Source organism: Protopterus annectens, chromosome 3.part0, assembly GCF_019279795.1.
Source record: "Protopterus annectens isolate FY-2018-M chromosome 3.part0, PAN1.0, whole genome shotgun sequence".
Taxonomy (NCBI): Eukaryota; Metazoa; Chordata; order Ceratodontiformes; family Protopteridae; genus Protopterus; species Protopterus annectens.
This window is the reverse complement of record NC_056731.1, coordinates 1,190,867,321-1,190,888,817: the sequence shown is the minus strand read 5'-3', so window position 1 is coordinate 1,190,888,817 and position 21,497 is coordinate 1,190,867,321. Positions and strand designations below refer to the sequence as shown.

General features: G+C 41.5%; 1 protein-coding gene across 2 annotated transcripts in view; it reads left to right on the top strand.

Moving 5' to 3' along the window:
• NSUN2 (NOP2/Sun RNA methyltransferase 2) overlaps window positions 1-21,497 on the top strand; it is a 1,231,765-nt gene that overhangs the window by 767,485 nt on the left and 442,783 nt on the right. For both annotated transcript variants that reach the window (XM_044065403.1, XM_044065402.1), the window contains exon 14: window positions 2,209-2,301. In XM_044065403.1, coding sequence (XP_043921338.1) covers window positions 2,209-2,301 — 93 coding nt within the window. The remainder of the gene's footprint in view (window positions 1-2,208; window positions 2,302-21,497) is intronic.

The window sequence follows — 21,497 nt, the reverse complement described above, 5'->3', positions numbered from 1 at the left end:
AGGCCTGTTATTAGGGTATGTTGAAAAGAAGCATGGAAAGGTAAAATTGAGCAGTGGCAATGAATTTCTTTCCTTAGTCACATTTTAATTCAGAGCATCATTAGATTAAAAAGTTGCTTAAAAACACTAAAATGCACATCAGTGTATCTAGAAAGCAGTAAATTCTGGAAACAAGCTGAAGAGTAAATTAATATGTAAAATAAATAAATAATCTGTATGGTGTGGAGCCTGGAATGAGAGAAAACAGGCAGGAGCACTGGATGACGAGTACATGTGGGAGAGGTGGTGAAAAGGTAGGCAGTGAGGCGGCACTATGGAACCCTTTGTCAATGGAACCATTTCACCTAAAGTCAGACATGCACATAGGATTGTTATAATCTAACATCAGTACAGCTAAATATTAGTCACTGTGGATTTCCCTCTTTGAGGTGGGTCAACATGGTGTGGGTCACCCATCTATGTTGATGTTAGAGCATCATCTCTACAGTTCAGTCTGTGTGTATTGCTCCTAGAATTCCGCAGTATGAAGTAAAATGTTGATTAGGAAGATTGGCAGTGACAGTTTGGGTTCGTGAAGGGCCGATATTGTCTCCTGAACCTGATTGACTTCTTCGAATCAGTCTCCAGAGCTGTGGACGAGGGTAAGGCAGTCCACACAGCCTATCTGGACCTCGCCAAGGCCTCCAACATCATCCCCCTCTCTGGAGTCATAGATAAACTTACTAAGCTGGGCGTAAATCCCTACGTCACTCAATGAGTTGCCAATTGGCTTACTGACTTAACCCAGACTGTAAAAGTAGCTGACTCCAAATCCAGCTCCAGCTCAAGACAAGTGACAAGTGGAGTACCTCAGGGTTCAGTCCTGGGGCCGCTCTTGTTTGGCATCTACTCCTCTGAAGTACAGGCCAACACTAAGAGACTCTGGCTAACAAAGTTCACAGATGACTGCAAACTGGGAGCAGTTATTGAATCCCCAAATGATGTGGATATTCTACAAAAGGGCCTTATAGAAACAGATGCTTGGTGCCAGAGCCATGGGCTCAAGCTTAATGCCAATGTATAGTTATCCCCTTTGGGAAAAACCATGTACCCATAAATTGCCACATAGGAGACAGTACACTAAACACCAAAAGTGTGATGAGAGACTTAGAGAGACAGGTGGACAGTGGTCTCACCTTCGATAACCACATTGCCGCAACAGTCAGGAAAGCCTTCTATGTGGCACACCTCATCACTAAGGGCTTTTCATCCAGAAAAAAAGGAGGTCTTTGTCCCACTGTACTCGTCCCTCATTAGACCCATTATAGGATACAACGCCCTGTTTGGTATGTACCTCATAAGACATCTGCAACAGCTGGAAAGGCTGCAGAAATACCTCACTAAAAGAGTCACATGCCTAAAGCAGATGCCCTATGCTGACCATCTAAGAAAACTCCAGCTGTACTGTGTCGCATGTCATCTACTCAGAGGCAGTCTGTGCTTAACATACATTCCATGTCAAACCCTTAGCTGTTGAACATTCTGCACTTAAAAAAATCCCAATCCCTCAGAGTCACACGCTCCAGGGATCTAAACCTTGCCATCACAATGATCAAAACATGCTGGAGGGATAGGTTCCTGACCCAGAGACTCCCCATACTCTGGAATAGACTGCCTATACATATCAAGCAGAACGCCTCTTGGTCCTCTTCCAAAGAAACCTTGATGATTGGATGGGAGATAGGAAATTCACCCCGGGGATCACGTTAGTCTCCCTGCTAGACGGGCCCAGGGAAGTAAATATTGTGGGAAGAAATATCCAGGGAATTGTTATGGCTAGGCTTGTATAAGACATAGGACCAATAGCCTAGTACCAACCTATGTTATATGAGTAATCACCCTTCATTTAAGATGCTGATAGAGATCTGGAATTACTGAAGGGTTCTAAGTAATATAACTGCTCTGGTTGCCGTTCCTTACTTTGCTGAAACAGTAACTTTTAATTTTCATATTCATGTATTTTATGCAATTTTGTGTTCTTACAAAGTGTGTAGTCACATTAGTTAGTTGAGCATTATTTTTATATTTGTATGTTTTAACTTCATGGTTGATGTCTTCCTGGTTGTATTAATTGTTTTTAGTTGAAAAAAAACACTGCGGCATTTAATAAATTGTTACTCTTTAGTACAAACCCAGCTTCTAATAAACTGTTACTTGTGTTTCTTTCAGTCCACCACCTTCCAAAAAAATGAAGGTTTTTGGATATAAAGAAGAACCGTTTGTGTTTTTGTCAGATGATGATCCAGTGTTTACACCCATCCAGTAAGGATCCTTTTTTTTTTTTTTTAAAAAAGATGTCTAATGCCCTTGATTTTAGTAAAGATTAATAAAGTATGCACATGCATTTTGTGGGGTGGGATGGAGGATATACAAGAGGTGTGCTTATTTTAGCAGCAAGCTTTGACCACTGGTTGAAATTGTAGTGTTATTGCTTTGAGGTGTGCATGTGATCAGATTCTTATTTTAAGTTAAGCCATTTTTCTTGAGTCTTTTCTTCCAAGATGCATTTTAGCCTTGCATTGATATTTTATTTTATTTAAAAAGGTTAATATTAACCACAATGGTCCACGTTCCATAACTGTGTAGATCTGATTTACTTTTGACCTCTGTGGTTTGCTCATGGCAGTGAAGTCTAGCAATATATTTGTAACCTGTGTATAAATTTAGATTCCACTTACCAAACAAAATGGATTATTGCTGATGTTCATCGTTACCCTGCTGCAGTCATCACACTTAGGTTATCTTGTCGTCAGGCGGTCCCGCAGTTGGCCTGAATTCCAAAGTCTTGGTTCATAGGTATATACTAGGCCATCTGCCCTAAGGCATTTATAAGCCTAGCCCAGAGTTTTTGTGGCTTACGCCACCCCTTATGTTAAAAAATACTGGGCTTCTCCCCCTGAAGACTATTCCTTTGGGGAAACCTTGCATACCATGAGGGAACATTTCCACTGGGAAGGTCAGGACTACTCCGACTCAAAGAAAAGGCTCCGAGAGTTTCTTTTACTCCCCCAGCACAGACCACTTGCTATCCCCCCAGTTTTAGACATTGTGGATGATGTTTTCTTAGAATCTAGTCTAAATCCAGATTCTGTGCCTCCTGCTCTAGCCAAACCAGATAGATACTATAGAGTGCCTGACTCACACAAATTCCTATACAAAAGCCCTGTTGCTGATCCAGAGACAATCTCCCAGGGTCCCAAAGGGGCTAAGGCTTCTATGGCTAAAAATCCTGTACCCTGTGAAAGGGACTCCAGAGCACTAGATAGGTGGGGGAAGAAGGTTTACACCTTAGCTACTCTAGCTATGAGAGCACTAAATTGTCAATTTCACATGCTTAAAGACCAGCAATTCCTAATGTCTCAAATAAAACAAAAGATGGGCACGCACCCTCAATCGTCTGAATTCAAGGAAATGCAGGATCTGTTGCATGCAGCTGAACAGGTGGGCAAACATACTTTACAATGTGGTTTTGATGCCTTGGAAGCTTCCTCTAGAGCAGCTGTTACTGGGTCTGTTATACGTAGGCATGCTTGGTTAAAGGAACAATCTCTGCCTGTTCATGTTAAAGCAAAGTTACTAGATGCACCCTTACAGCAGGATGTCTTATTTGGGGTTAAAGCAGAGGAGGTTTTAAAGAAAATGGAGGATAAGGCAAAATCTATGCAGATGGTCAAAGATTTCTTACAGGTACAGCCCCCGCGCTTCAGCAGAAATTGGCCAACAAAAGATTGGTCCTTTCCAGCTTCTGACAGACCACAGAGGGGTAAGTACAGGCGCCCAAGGGGCAGAGGACAAGCACAAATCCCTTACAAACCTCGCCAATGGGGCACTACAACACAGAAGGGAGGAGAAGACAGGTCCCAAACTACTAGAAGACAAACACAATGACTTAAACCTCAAACTGCCAAGCAAAACTCTCTTGGCAGCTCCCTTGGGAGGAAAATTAGCACTTTTTGCAGACAACTGGCGCATCGTCACAAAGGACAAATGGGTCCTAGACATTATCTCACAAGGATACAGATTCCATTTCCACACCTTTCCAAGGATAAAAGAAATGCCAAACCTGCCGCAAAATCAATGGGCAGAGGCACAAAAACAAATTACAGCTCTCATGGACATGAGAGCCATTCAACTGGTACCCACACAGGAGCAAGGCCAAGGATTTTACTCGACTCTTTCTAGTCCCCAGAAAGGACAATGCTTGGAGACCCATTCTGGACCTTTCATTTCTAAACACCTTCTTGCAAGTACCCAAATTCAAGATGCTAACACTACAGCAGCTTCTTCCCATGTTGGGCAAGAAAGCTTGGCTAGTAACGTTGGACCTCAAGGAGGCATACCTGCATGTCCCTATCAGACAAAATTGCAGAAGATACCTCTGTTTTATTGCAGGTTCAACCCATTACCAATTCTCTGCATTGCCCTTTGGCTTATCTACTGTGCCCAGGGTCTTCACAAAATGCCTGGCACCAGTAATTGCATACTGCAGACAAAGAGGAATTCAAATATACCCATACCTGGATGACTGCCTCATCCAAGCAGAAAGCAAGGACATTCTCTTACAACACCTGGCTTTTGTAAAACACCTTCTAAGTTGCCTAGGGTACACAGTAATCAAAACTAGTGCCCTCACAAAATATGACATTCCTGGGTGCCAGCTTGAATACAACGGCCCAGGTGGCTTATCTGACACCAGACAAACAACTACAATTAACTCAATACTTCAGAACAATGGCAACAAAGACCCAACTCCCTGCAAGAAAAATTCTGCAGGCCTTATGCTTCATGGCATCTTGCATACTACTAATACCATTTGCAAAACTGCATATGAGGAAATTACAATGGTACCTAAAAAGTGTATGGACTCAACACAGCCCCAACTTGGAAACAATGATACCTCTCATTCCTTGCCTTCATCAGGAGTTTCTATGGTGGTCACAGGCATGTCACCTCAACAAGGGTCAGCCTTTCACCTTACCCCCAGCCAGGCAAACTATGACAACAGATGCATCGGACTATGCCTGGGGGACACACATGGCAGGACGGTGCGTTCAAGGCATATGGACTGCAGATCAAAGGAGTCTGCACATCAATCAAAAAGAAATGCTAGCTGTACAGAATGCTCTGACAGCCTTCAAGGACCTCTTACATCCAGGACAGCTTATCATAAGGACAGACAACACCACAGTAATGTGGTACATAAATAAGCAAGGGGGTACACTCTCCTACCCTCTATGCAGGCAAGCAATGACCTTGTGGAACACAGCACTGGCTTACCAAGTTCAATTACAAGCTCAATTCCTGCGAGGAAAAAAGAACACATTGGCAGACGACCTAAGCAGAAACATCATGGATCCCCACGTGTGGAAATTGGATCCACAAGTATTTGCAATGATAACTCAAAAATGGGGGCACCCAGACATAGACCTGTTTGCCAGCCCCCAAAACTATCAGCTAACAAAATTTTGCACAAGGACTTTTCACCATCTAGCTTGGAAAGTGGACGCACTCTTATTCAGTTGGAAAATGCTGACAGTATATGCCTTCCCTCCATTACCCCTTCTCACAAAGGTGCTGCTGAAAGTCAGGCTGGAGAGACCCCGAATGATACTCATTGCCCCAGACTGGCCATGCCAGCACTGGTACCCACTATTAAGGAATATGGCCCAGGGCCCACCATGGATTTTACCACAAATTACTCATCTGATCACACAGCAAGACAGTCAGATTCTACACAGCCAGCTCAAAACCTTAAACTTGGCTGCATGGCAAATCACCTAAGCAACCAGCCAGCTCCTCTTTCACAAGTTGTTATGGATGTTATTCTGGAGGCCAGGAGGCCCAGCACCAGGAAAGCCTACTCAGACAAATAGAAAAGGTTTTGTGCCTGGAAACAAGCTAAAGGCCAAAATACCCTTCAGCCGGACATACCTCAGATTCTGCAATATTTAACTCATTCACTCCGGAGCAGCTCAGATAAAGCTGCCTGCTTAATTCCACCATAGGAACAACAGTGCAGCCTGAGCTCATTTTCAGAAAATTAATTTGTAATACCATACAGAAAACAAATGTTCGTAACTCTAACTGTAAGAGCTAGACTAAAAATGAAAACATGAAAGTTGTTCAGCAGACAATGACCTTTCCAACAGTGTACATGTTGATAGTGCATATCAAAGTCATTATTAAATATTTGGCAAGGAATGTTGATATTGTGCATATTTTTTTACCTTTTTAGAAAAGCAAAGCACAATATCTTGGTCAATGTACCGTACAGACCCATACAATTTGAATTTAATTTGTTAGTATGGATGTCAGCTTTAAAATGATACCTTAACCATTACTGTGTGATGCTCCTTTCTTGAGGTATTCACAGAAATATGAATAATATATTATTTCTCATAATTGATAAATAAACAAAGCCTAATATCTCATCACCTGTAACAGACAGAGCCTACATATCAGTGTAGAGGTTGTGCGACTGAATGTCAGCTTCAAAATGATGCATCATTTGTGTGATCACCATGCTCCCTTGCAAAGATATGGGCATAATAATAAGTAGTATTGTAAATGTATAATTTTCATAATTGTATAAGACTAAACAAACTGTGATATCTGTACATGTGTACAATGCACAGACACAGTTTTTTTACCATGTTGTAAGTAGTAATACTGTCTTCAAAATGAGGTATTATTTGGCACACTGACATGCTCCCTTGCAAAGTTATTTACCAAAATATGAAAAAAATCATAATTTCCATAACCTAAGTCCAAAACAAACTTTGATATCTGCACGAGTACAACATACTGGCACCATTCTTTTACCATGTTAGAGCTATCAGTACTGACTTTAAAATAAGGTATTACTTAGCACATTCAGATGCTCTCTTGCATAGTTATTTACCAAAACATGAAAAAAAAATCATAATTTCCATAACCTAAGTCTGAAACAAACTTTGATATCTGTACATGTGTAGAACATACAGGCACAATTCTTTTACCATGTTGGAACCAGCAATACTGTCTTCAAAATGAGGTATTACTTGGCACATTGACATGCTCCTTTACAAAGTTATTTACCAAACTATGAAAAAAATCATAATTTCCATAACCTGAGTCCTAACAAAACTGATGTATGTACATGTGTACAGCATTCAGAAGCAGTTGTTTTACCATGTAGACACATATGATTGTAAATATACACATTCTTGGTGTAGCCAACATACTGCTGAATGGGTACATGTAAAGAGAAAAAGCAAGGTAAGGACCGCCACTCCACTAATGAACCCAGGACAGGCATGGGACTTCAGTGGCAGGCAAGGCCATCTGATCTGTCCGATATTTGTGCTAGCTACCCACTCAGACAACTGATACCACTGCAGTCTCACAACCTCCTTCAGTGTCAGTAGTCTGCCTTACCTATGCCTTTTCTCTTTACATGTGTCCATTCAGCAATGGACCCAAAGGATGAAGGATGGAAGTAATGTAATATAGTGACTATCTGATACAGGGAATTACTACTTGATAACGATGTTCAGTTGCAGTAGTTCACAAAAATATGAAGCATATAACCACAAATGGGACTTTACTGTATATCAAACAAATTGTAAAAATGACAGAAAGAAAGTGGTGGGGATGGCTTGAAATGACTCCATGTAGACCAAAACCCAAATCTGGCTTGTGCATTCTTCAGTGTGATAACGACTTCTACTTATGTGAATAACATTGACAGCTGCTGAGAGTAATACCTGAAAAGTGATAATGACTCAGTGCTATATTTAAACTGCATTTATTGTTAATGTGATAATGACCTGCATTTCATTACTGCAAAGTTATGCATGCTCAGACACAGGTGATAACTGCTGCACATAACCTGTTGAGTATGCATTCATTACATTATCTTGAGCAGCTGTTATGTAACACAGAGGCCATTCAAAAAATTTTTTTTGTTTCAAAAAAGTACTGAAACCAAGAGCCTTATTAGTCCCAATTTGCTTTTCCTCAGGAAAAGAAAAAGAAAAAAGGTGAATAGTACAAAATTGCCAAAATTTTTCAACATAAACCTTGTTGGAGTATGCCAAATTTTCAAAAAATTTACCAAAAATTAATCTTGAATAGTCAAAAAAAAAAAACCCTTTTAGGAAGAAATATCCAGGGAATTGTTATGGCTAGGCTTGTATAAGACATAGGGCCAATAGCCTAGTACCAACCTATGTTATATGAGTAATCACCCTTCATTTAAGATGCTGATAGAGATCTGGAATTACTGAAGGGCTCTAAGTAATATAACTGCTCTGGTTGCCGTTCCTTACTTTGCTGAAACAGTAACTTTTAATTTTCATATTCATGTATTTTATGCAATTTTGTGTTCTTACAAAGTGTGTAGTCACATTAGTTAGTTGAGCATTATTTTTATACTTGTATGTTTTAACTTCATGGTTGATGTCTTCCTGGTTGTATTAATTGTTTTTAGTTGAAAAAAAACACTGCGGCATTTAATAAATTGTTACTCTTTAGTACAAATCCAGCTTCTAATAAACTGTTACTTGTGTTTCTTTCAGTCCACCACCTTCCAAAAAAATGAAGGTTTTTGGATATAAAGAAGAACCGTTTGTGTTTTTGTCAGATGATGATCCAGTGTTTACACCCATCCGGTAAGGATCCTTTTTTTTTTTTTTTTAAAAAGATGTCTAATGCCCTTGATTTTAGTAAAGATTAATAAAGTATACACATGCATTTTGTGGGGTGGGATGGAGGATATACAAGAGGTGTGCTTATTTTAGCAGCAAGCTTTGACCACTGGTTGAAATTGTAGTGTTATTGCTTTGAGGTGTGCATGTGATCAGATTCTTATTTTAAGTTAAGCCATTTTTCTTGAGTCTTTTCTTCCAAGATGCATTTTAGCCTTGCATTGATATTTTATTTTATTTAAAAAGGTTAATATTAACCACAATGGTCCACGTTCCATAACTGTGTAGATCTGATTTACTTTTGACCTCTGTGGTTTGCTCATGGCAGTGAAGTCTAGCAATATATTTGTAATCTGTGTATAAATTTAGATTCCACTTACCAAACAAAATGGATTATTGCTGATGTTCATCGTTACCCTGCTGCAGTCATCACACTTAGGTTATCTTGTCGTCAGGCGGTCCCGCAGTTGGCCTGAATTCCAAAGTCTTGGTTCATAGGTTCATAGGTTTATACTAGGCCATCTGCCCTAAGGCATTTATAAGCCTAGCCCAGAGTTTTTGTGGCTTACGCCACCCCTTATGTTAAAAAATACTGGGCTTCTCCCCCTGAAGACTATTCCTTTGGGGAAACCTTGCATACCATGAGGGAACATTTCCACTGGGAAGGTCAGGACTACTCCGACTCAAAGAAAAGGCTCCGAGAGTTTCTTTTACTCCCCCAGCACAGACCACTTGCTATCCCCCCAGTTTTAGACATTGTGGATGATGTTTTCTTAGAATCTAGTCTAATTCCAGATTCTGTGCCTCCTGCTCTAGCCAAACCAGATAGATACTATAGAGTGCCTGACTCTCACAAATTCCTATACAAAAGCCCTGTTGCTGATCCAGAGACAATCTCCCAGGGTCCCAAAGGGGCTAAGGCTTCTATGGCTAAAAATCCTGTACCCTCTGAAAGGGACTCCAGAGCACTAGATAGGTGGGGGAAGAAGGTTTACACCTCAGCTACTCTAGCTATGAGAGCACTAAATTGTCAATTTCACATGCTTAAAGACCAGCAATTCCTAATGTCTCAAATAAAACAAAAGATGGGCACGCACCCTCAATCGTCTGAATTCAAGGAAATGCAGGATCTGTTGCATGCAGCTGAACAGGTGGGCAAACATACTTTACAATGTGGTTTTGATGCCTTGGAAGCTTCCTCTAGAGCAGCTGTTACTGGGTCTGTTATACATAGGCATGCTTGGTTAAAGGAACAATCTCTGCCTGTTCATGTTAAAGCAAAGTTACTAGATGCACCCTTACAGCAGGATGTCTTATTTGGGGTTAAAGCAGAGGAGGTTTTAAAGAAAATGGAGGATAAGGCAAAATCTATGCAGACGGTCAAAGATTTCTTACAGGTACAGCCCCCGCGCTTCAGCAGAAATTGGCCAACAAAAGATTGGTCCTTTCCAGCTTCTGACAGACCACAGAGGGGTAAGTACAGGCGCCCAAGGGGCAGAGGACAAGCACAAATCCCTTACAAACCTCGCCAATGGGGCACTGCAACACAGAAGGGAGGAGAAGACAGGTCCCAAACTACTAGAAGACAAACACAATGACTTAAACCTCAAACTGCCAAGCAAAACTCTCTTGGCAGCTCCCTTGGGAGGAAAATTAGCACTTTTTGCAGACAACTGGCGCATCGTCACAAAGGACAAATGGGTCCTAGACATTATCTCACAAGGATACAGATTCCATTTCCACACCTTTCCAAGGATAAAAGGAATGCCAAACCTGCCGCAAAATCAATGGGCAGAGGCACAAAAACAAATTACAGCTCTCATGGACATGAGAGCCATTCAACTGGTACCCACACAGGAGCAAGGCCAAGGATTTTACTCGACTCTTTCTAGTCCCCAGAAAGGACAATGCTTGGAGACCCATTCTGGACCTTTCATTTCTAAACACCTTCTTGCAAGTACCCAAATTCACGATGCTAACACTACAGCAGCTTCTTCCCATGTTGGGCAAGAAAGCTTGGCTAGTAACGATGTTCTTCGTTTTCCATTGCTGCAGTCCTTACTATTGGGTATAGTCCGCATCCAGTCGGCCCGAATACCAGAGTATAAGGCTGACGACGGTCAGGGCGCATTAGACTGACGTCAGTACGTCAGGGTACTAATGCGCATGACCGGCGTCATATCCTCAGTCTTTTTTGCCGCGTGGTCCGATGCAGAAGCAGTTTTGCGAGTGCAGGTTGGCGTTCTGAAATATTTCCGAAACCGGAGTTTCAGACCGAATCAGAGTTGGCTAAGTACCCGTTGGGAACATTTTGGTTTTTCTTGCCTCAGTATTTAACGGATGTCAGAAAAGTGAATAACTGTATTTCTTGTGGGAAACAAATACCTCATAGGGATTACCATACATTGTGTATACCTTGTTTAGGGCCTGAGCACGGCGTTGTTGGTTGCGCTCTTGTGCTAGGTTTAACAAACGCACTATTAAGAGGAGGTTAGACTGTGCCAGATTAGTGTTTGGGAAGCGTTGCAATTATAAAATGCCGTCGGATGCTCCGGCGCCGCTTCAAAAGCGCAAGGACAAAACAGCGAAGCCTAGGGTTGATGAACCGGCAGTCCCGGACATGGTTCTTTAGGTGGCGCAGTGGAGCCAGAGGTTTTGCCAGGAGTTTCTATGGAGTCTCAGGCAGAAACTTTACTGTTACAGGATGTACCCTCTCAGGAGGCAGGCCAGGCTGAGGGGCTTCTCAGGTAACTATTCTTCCCTCTCTTCCCACAGTAGTTAGAGCCTCTCCTTCTGTTGCCAAAACTTCTTTCAGAGGTAGGCCAACTTCAGCTTCAGTGGGGCTTCTCCTAGCCTTCGGGTTCTGTACCTAAGAAACATATGCTTAAAATGGCAGAAGATTTGATTACTATGATTAGAGGTTCTATGGGCCCTCCTGATAAGAGGCCTAGAGTGGAACCAGAGTTTGACAGTTTTGAACAGGGTTCAGGGGCTTCTGAGTCTTCTGCGGAAGATTTGCAGGAGTATCCTCATTATTCTGATTCTGATGTGGATGATGCCACTCCTTGGCTTCTCCTCCTGAGGATTTTTCATTTTCAGAGACTCTGCATTCCATGAGGAGCACTTTAAATGGGAAGGCCAGGATTACTCTGATTCAGGAAGAGGCTTAGGGAATTCTTGTTTTACCCCAGCATAGGCCCTTAGCTATACCTCCTGTGTTGAATGTGGTGGAAGATGTTTTTGCAGAGGCTTCCCTGAACCCTGATTCTTTGCCTCCTGCTCCTGTTAAACCTGATAGGTACTATAGGGTGCCGAAGCTCATAAGTATTTGTTTAAGAGTCCTAGGGCGGACCCAGAAATTGTTTCTCAGGGGCCTAAAGGTGTTAAGGCCTCTGTGGTTAAAATCCTGTTCCCACTGACAAAGAGGCAAGGGCGTTAGATAGGTGGGGTAAGAAAGTGTATACTTCTTCCACTCTAGCCATGAGGCGTTGAATTGTCAGTTTCACATGCTGAAATATCAAAATTATCTCCTTTCACAATTGAAATCTAAGGTGGATGCTTTGGCGGAAGGTATTGATTGTAAAGACTTGCTGGATTTAGTTTATGTGTCTGAACAAGTGGGCAAGCATTCTTTGCAATGTGGTTTTGATGCTGTGCAGGCCTCCTCGAGGGTGGCTGCCACTAGTTCTGTTCTTCGCAGGCATGCCTGGTTGAGGATCAACATTTGGCTGAGCATGTTAAGACAAGGATTTTGGATGCTCCTTTACAGTCTGATGTGTTGTTTGGTTCACCTGTGGAAGCAGTTTTAAAGAAAATGGAGGACAAAGCTAAGTCTATGCAAACTGTTAAAGATTTTTTGCAGGTACAGCCACGAAGTTTAGTAGAAATTGGCCTGCTAAGGGGTGGACATATCCTGCTTATGATTCCCAGTCTAGGGGTAGGTCTAGGCGTGGTAGGGGCAGGGCTCAAGGTTCTTTTAGGCCTAGAACAGGGAGTTCACCTGCTCAGACTTCTGGTGAGGGCAGGGGTCAGTCCTTTCGTAAACAGACCCAATGACCTGCCTTTTCAGCTGCCAGTAGATTCTCGTCTGGCAGCTCCTTTGGAAGACTGTCTCTTTTCAAAGAAAATTGGGATTTAATTACTCAAGACAGATGGGTGTTGGACATCATTCAGCCAGTCCCTGTATCAGAAAGGGGCCTAGGATTTTATTCTCGCATGTTCCTAGTACCAAAGAAGGGCAACACGTGGGGACTGCTTTTGGATTTATCTCTCCTCAACACTTATCTGGACATTCCCAAGTTCAAGATGTTGGCGTTACAACAGCTTTTACCCCTGCTGGGCAAAGATCACTGGATGGTAACTTTAGATCTCAAGGAAGCTTACCTTCATGTGCCTATCAGGCTAAGTTACAGGAAGTATCTGCGGTTTCGAGCTGGAGATTCTCATTATCAGTTCTCTGCATTGCCCTTTGGCTTATCTACTGCGCCCAGAGTATTCACAAAGGTTCTGGCTCAGTGATAGCTTACTTCAGGCTACAAGGACTTCAAATCTATCCTTATTTAGTCGACTGCCTGATTCTGGCTCAAGAAAAGGAAGACCTTCTACAGCATCTGGAATATCTTATAGCAGTGCTAAGATGCCTAGGGTATTCTCTGAGAGAAATAAAGTCCAGTCTAGTACCCTCTCAAGACATGTGCTTTCTGGGTGTGAGACTGAATACAGCAGCCCAGATGGCCTTTTTAACCCAGGACAAACAAAAGAGTCTATCACTTTACTTCCATCAACTATCTCATCAGTCCGTGCTGACTGCAGAGACAGTCCTACAAGCATTAGGGTTCATGGCATCTTGTATTCTGGTGCTTCCCAATGCCAAACTGCATATGAGGAAGTTACAATGGTATCTCAAAATGTATGGACACAGCACTGCCAGGATTTAGACACTGTCATTCAAATAATACCTTGCCTTCAAAGAGAATTTTTGTGGTGGGCTCAGGAATGTCACCTAAACAAGGGACTCTCTGTGACCCGGCCAGAGGCGAGTCAGATTTTACCGACAGATGCCTCAGACATTGCTTGGGGAGCTCATCTAATTGGAAAGTGGATACAAGACAAGTGGCCTGCCAGACTACAGCATCTACATATCAACATGAAGGAGATGTTAGCAGTCCAGTTCGCATTGCTGGCTTTCAAGGAGTTACTTCTTCCAGGGCAGGTGTTGATTCTAACAGACAACACAACTGTCATGTGGTACTTCAACAAACAAGGTGGAACACATTCTTATCCTCTATGCAGGCAAGCAATGATTTTATGGGAGACTGCGCTACGCTTGCACCTAACTCTTCAGGCAAGGTTTCTGCCAGGAGCACAGAACTCCTTAGCAGATGTGTTAAGCAGACAAATCATGGATCCCCACAAGTGGAAACTGGATCTTCATGTATTTCAGAAATTGACAGTGTCTTGGGGAACTCCAGACATAGATCTGTTAAACTTCTCCACTAAACCACCAGCTGCCACAGTTTTGCACAAAGGGGTTTCATCACACAGCTTGGAAAGTGGATGCTCTGTCTTTCAGTTGGATAAACCTTCATGTGTATGCCTTTCCACCTCTGCCTCTTCTTCCAAAGGTACTATTAAAGGTCAGACAGGACAGGCCAAGGATGATTTTGATAGCTCCAGATTGGCCTCGGCAACACTGGTACCCTCTCCTACGGAGTCTGGTAAAGAAGCCTCCATGGCCTTAACCTTTGATTCCACATCTGTTATCCTAGCAGGACGGTCATCTGCTCAATGTCAAGCTTCACTCTCTTCATCTGACAGCCTGGCATATTCTGTGTTGAAACACAGCAGGTCTCAACTTCCTCAACAAGTTTTAAATGTGATTAGGGAAGCTAGAAGACCTAGTACAAGGAAAGTGTACGCAGCAAAATGGAAGAGATTTTTATTTTGGAGTAAAGCAAAGAATTTGGAGATTTCTGAGCCTAATTTGAGTATGGCTCTTCAATATCTTACTGAGTTACTGGACAAGGTCTGTCCTTCTCTTCCATTAAGATTCATGCTGCAGCAATCTCAGCTCACTATGATTGTGACCCACCATTGTTTTCGCATCCTTTGTTCAAGCAGTTTCTTAGAGGGCAAAAATATAAGACCCCACGTAGAGCTCCTACTCCTGCTTGGGATCTCAATTTTGTGTTGGAAAAACTTACTCTACAACCTTTTGAGCCTGCGGCTACTGCTGAATTGAAATATTTGTCATGGAAGACTGCTTTTTTGTTGGCTATTACTTCTGCAAGACGGGTGTCTGAGTTGCAGGCCCTTATGGCAGTCGAGCCCTTTTGATTTTCCATAAGGATAGGGTATCATTACGTACTAATCCTTCCTTTATGCCTAAGGTGGTTTCTAGTGTGGCTTTAAACCAAACTATTCATTTGCCTACCTTTTATGCAGACCCCCAAAATAAAGGGAAAAGATTTTGCATACTTTAGATGTACACAGGCAATTGCGTTATTACTAAGCAGGACTAAGGATTTTAGGCAGTCTCAGCAGTTGTTTGTTTCTTTTGCTTTGAGTTCGCAGGGCAAGCCTGTGTCAAAACAAACTATTTCTAGGTGGATTGGCTTTTGCATTGCATTTTGTTATTCCCATCATGGCAAGGAGGTTCCAGCTGGGATTAGGCCTCATTCCACTAGGGCTACTGCCACTTCAACAGCATTTCTTCGGGGGGTGGCAACTAAGGATATTTTGGAAGCAGCTACTTGGAGTTCAGTGCATACTTTCTCTAAGCATTATCACCTTCCTATCTACTCTAAGTCTAGGGCTGGTTTTGCCACAGCTGTTTTGCAAGGCATGTTGTCAGCTCCTGCTTCTTTATGATTTGCCAGCCTCCCTTACCTCTGCTTTGGGATTCTACCCAATAGTAAGGACTGCAGCAATGGAAAACGAAGAACATAGTACAGTTTTGTACCTACCATAAATGTAGATGTTAGGATTCCATTGCTGCAGTCAATTTACCTCCCTCCTTCCCTCTGTGTTTAGGGGTGGTTGTGTAGGTGAGTTTACCTGCTTATATTTTTGTATATATTGTTCATGTTTTGGTGCAGGTATTTTGGGCCTTGTCTTTTTAGGGTCTTCTGACATCTGGGGCAAGAAAAGACTGAGGATATGACGCCGGTCATGCGCATTAGTACCCTGACGTACTGACGTCAGTCTAATGCGCCCTGACCGACGTCAGCCTTATACTCTGGTATTCGGGCCGACTGGATGCGGACTATACCCAATAGTAAGGACTGCAGCAATGGAATCCTCGAACATCTACATTTATGGTAGGTACAAAACTGTACTTTGGACCTCAAGGAGGCATACCTGCATGTCCCTATCAGACAAAATTGCAGAAGATACCTCTGTTTTATTGCAGGTTCAACCCATTACCAATTCTCTGCATTGCCCTTTGGCTTATCTACTGTGCCCAGGGTCTTCACAAAATGCCTGGCACCAGTAATTGCATACTGCAGACAAAGAGGAATTCAAATATACCCATACCTGGATGACTGCCTCATCCAAGCAGAAAGCAAGGACATTCTCTTACAACACCTGGCTTTTGTAAAACACCTTCTAAGTTGCCTAGGGTACACAGTAAACTAAAAGAAATCAAAACTAGTGCCCTCACAAAATATGACATTCCTGGGTGCCAGCTTGAATACAACGGCCCAGGTGGCTTATCTGACACCAGACAAACAACTACAATTAACTCAATACTTCAGAACAATGGCAACAAAGACCCAACTCCCTGCAAGAAAAATTCTGCAGGCCTTATGCTTCATGGCATCTTGCATACTACTAATACCATTTGCAAAACTGCATATGAGGAAATTACAATGGTACCTAAAAAGTGTATGGACTCAACACAGCCCCAACTTGGAAACAATGATACCTCTCATTCCCTGCCTTCAACAGGAGTTTCTATGGTGGTCACAGGCATGTCACCTCAACAAGGGTCAGCCTTTCACCTTACCCCCAGCCAGGCAAACTATGACAACAGATGCATCGGACTATGCCTGGGGGACACACATGGCAGGACGGTGCGTTCAAGGCATATGGACTGCAGATCAAAGGAATCTGCACATCAATCAAAAAGAAATGCTAGCTGTACAGAATGCTCTGACAGCCTTCAAGGACCTCTTACATCCAGGACAGCTTATCATAAGGACAGACAACACCACAGTAATGTGGTACATAAATAAGCAAGGGGGTACACTCTCCTACCCTCTATGCAGGCAAGCAATGACCTTGTGGAACACAGCACTGGCTTACCAAGTTCAATTACAAGCTCAATTCCTGCCAGGAAAAAAGAACACATTGGCAGACGACCTAAGCAGAAACATCATGGATCCCCACGTGTGGAAATTGGATCCACAAGTATTTGCAATGATAACTCAAAAATGGGGGCACCCAGACATAGACCTGTTTGCCAGCCCCCAAAACTATCAGCTAACAAAATTTTGCACAAGGACTTTTCACCATCAAGCTTGGAAAGTGGACGCACTCTTATTCAGTTGGAAAATGCTGACAGTATATGCCTTCCCTCCATTACCCCTTCTCACAAAGGTGCTGCTGAAAGTCAGGCTGGAGAGACCCCGAATGATACTCATTGCCCCAGACTGGCCATGCCAGCACTGGTACCCACTATTAAGGAATATGGCCCAGGGCCCACCATGGATTTTACCACAAATTACTCATCTGATCACACAGCAAGACAGTCAGATTCTACACAGCCAGCTCAAAACCTTAAACTTAGCTGCATGGCAAATCACCTAAGCAACCAGCCAGCTCCTCTTTCACAAGTTGTTATGGATGTTATTCTGGAGGCCAGGAGGCCCAGCACCAGGAAAGCCTACTCAGACAAATAGAAAAGGTTTTGTGCCTGGAAACAAGCTAAAGGCCAAAATACCCTTCAGCCGGACATACCTCAGATTCTGCAATATTTAACTCATTCACTCCGGAGCAGCTCAGATAAAGCTGCCTGCTTAATTCCACCATAGGAACAACAGTGCAGCCTGAGCTCATTTTCAGAAAATTAATTTGTAATACCATACAGAAAACAAATGTTCATAACTCTTTAACTGTAAGAGCTAGACTAAAAATGAAAACATGAAAGTTGTTCAGCAGACAATGACCTTTACAACAGTGTACATGTTGATAGCGCATATCAAAGTCATTATTAAATATTTGGCAAGGAATGTTGATATTGTGCATATTTTTTTACCTTTTTAGAAAAGCAAAGCACAATATCTTGGTCAATGTACCGTACAGACCCATACAATTTGAATTTAATTTGTTAGTATGGATGTCAGCTTTAAAATGATACCTTAACCATTACTGTGTGATGCTCCTTTCTTGAGGTATTCACAGAAATATGAATAATATATTATTTCTCATAATTGATAAATAAACAAAGCCTAATATCTCATCACCTGTAACAGACAGAGCCTACATATCAGTGTAGAAGTTGTGCGACTGAATGTCAGCTTCAAAATGATGCATCATTTGTGTGATCACCATGCTCCCTTGCAAAGATATGGGCATAATAATAAGTAGTATTGTAAATGTATAATTTTCATAATTGTATAAGACTAAACAAACTGTGATATCTGTACATGTGTACAATGCACAGACACAGTTTTTTACCATGTTGTAAGTAGTAATACTGTCTTCAAAATGAGGTATTATTTGGCACACTGACATGCTCCCTTGCAAAGTTATTTACCAAAATATGAAAAAAAATCATAATTTCCATAACCTAAGTCCAAAACAAACTTTGATATCTGCACGAGTACAACATACTGGCACCATTATTTTACCATGTTGGAGCTATCAGTACTGACTTTAAAATAAGGTATTACTTAGCACATTCAGATGCTCTCTTGCATAGTTATTTACCAAAACATGAAAAAAAATCATAATTTCCATAACCTAAGTCTGAAACAAACTTTGATATCTATACATGTGTAGAACATACAGGCACAATTATTTTACCATGTTGGAACCAGCAATACTGTCTTCAAAATGAGGTATTACTTGGCACATTGACATGCTCCTTTACAAAGTTATTTACCAAAATATGAAAAAATCATAATTTCCATAACCTGAGTCCTAACAAAACTGATGTATGTACATGTGTACAGCATTCAGAAGCAGTTGTTTTACCATGTAGACACATATGATTGTAAATATACACATTCTTGGTGTAGCCAACATACTGCTGAATGGGTACATGTAAAGAGAAAAAGCAAGGTAAGGACCACCACTCCACTAATGAACCCAGGACAGGCATGGAACTTCAGTGGCAGGCAAGGCCATCTGATCTGTCCGATATTTGTGCTAGCTACCCACTCAGACAACTGATACCACTGCAGTCTCACAACCTCCTTCAGTGTCAGTAGTCTGCCTTACCTATGCCTTTTCTCTTTACATGTGTCCATTCAGCAATGGACCCAAAGGATGAAGGATGGAAGTAATGTAATATAGTGACTATCTGATACAGGAAATTACTACTTGATAACGATGTTCAGTTGCAGTAGTTCACAAAAATATGAAGCATATAACCACAAATGGGACTTTACTGTATATCAAACAAATTGTAAAAATGACAGAAAGAAAGTGGTGGGGATGGCTTGAAATTACTCCATGTAGACCAAAACCCAAATCTGGCTTGTGCATTCTTCAATGTGATAACGACTTCTACTTATGTGAATAACATTGACAGCTGCTGAGAGTAATACCTGAAAAGTGATAATGACTCAGTGCTATATTTAAACTGCATTTATTGTTAATGTGATAATGACCTGCATTTCATTACTACAAAGTTATGCATGCTCAGACACAGGTGATAACTGCTGCACATAACCTGTTGAGTATGCATTCATTACATTATCTTGAGCAGCTGTTATGTAACACAGACTTATTATCATCTTTTAGGAGAAGACCTGAGTAATTCAGTAAAAATAGTATAACACTTATTTATTACTGAGCCCTTCCTCTCATTTAAATTCCACACGTGACTGACAAAGCCAGGAAGTATGCCCAAAATATATGGTAGCTCCATACTGGTAGTAGTCTGTAAGTAATAACTTTTACCTCACTCAGGCAAATACTGAGTATAATTAGAAATTGAATAATACAAGGAGAAATGTCAAACTTATCCGGTTGATCCGTGTAAGAATTAGCCCAAAAAGTAGTAATTCATGTTATCTCACCTAACCATTCCTTTGGCTACAATGAGATGCAGAAGTAAAAAACACAGAAATATGGTCCCAAATGTCTGGTTGAGCAATGCCAACAATCACCAATAAAATACTAAGCCTCTCATACCACCCAGACATTATTCAGTACAAAGAAAGAGTAAATCAAAATATACATTCAGAATGTTTGGATATATTTATCAGCACTGTTCCTGTTATCTACCAGTCCAACATTTTAACATAATCCAAGACATTTTTAAAATATTAGTATTATTAACTTGAGATATTGATAGAATAAGATAACATGACCTACTAAACATTTTCTGATGTAAAATAAGTCTATAACTATAATTATTGTCCTTTAGGGCAGTTTCATAACCTGTTCTCCAGAAGTCATCAGTTTTATGAGGGATAAAGAAGGACAAAGCTACATTTTGCATGAGAACTATGTTACCAGGTGTTCACTTAAGCAGTCTGATCATGTATGCACAATCACTTCCCTGATGCACAAAGAAGTATTTCCCCAAGCAACCTCTTCATGAGTATGTCTAGGTGTACACATGCACCATCATGATACATTCTATCAAGCACCCCTTACAGTAAAATATTGAGGTATGCACAATCACCAAAATAAGACATTTCAACAAATGGCCCTTCATTAACATTTGCAATGCTAGTATGTGCAGCCAATTCCTCCAAGTGACCTGTTCAATAAAATGAAGCATGCACAACTGCCAGAATGAAATATTTGATCAAATGACCCTTCAATAACATTTACTGGTATGTACATGCACCAAAATGAAGCATTCCTTCTGAAAATAACTTGCTCAGCATGCAACAATTTCTAAACTCCCGCAGCAATTGGAGAGACCACATAGCTTCAAATCAAGCCTGATACTCATAAATCTTAAGGTGCCTACAATTCGCCAAACACTGCAAGAAAAACCCAAGCAAGTAGAGTTTTACCTGTGTAATACTTTAAATTCTTAGTGCAGAGGAAGGCTTACAATGGAGTATTGTTATATAAGCAGTTCATATGAAACTAGATAATTTATGCCAGTGGTCATGCCTAGTGTCTTCTTCCTCAAGGTCGTCGAATACATCATCCGCAATGTATCCTAAAAAATGAATTGTTAAATTTAATGCTTTAAAGCGCTGTTCGATTCTCGGCTGAAATGCAGGGAATGCCTTCTGTATGGAGTCTGCATGTCCTTCCCCACGGTTGGGTGGGTGTTCAAAAGACATGCATAAATGGGCATGCCTTTGTTGAAGGTTGGACATCGAGCTGGCACCTCAGCGTTTGTGAAAATCTACTGCCAATCATTAGCGGACCGGAGTTCTGCTGTGGCGACCCCTAACTGGAAAAAGCCGAAAGACAAACAACGACAACAACATCATCACAAGCATAGTTTTCAAACAGTAGCCATCATTAAGTTCCAGCATCATGACTGTCTTGCATCCACGTATACTGATGTAACTCAGCTTGTATACAAAGCTCCCCACAATCCAGTACAATATCAGCAATCCATCTACACGC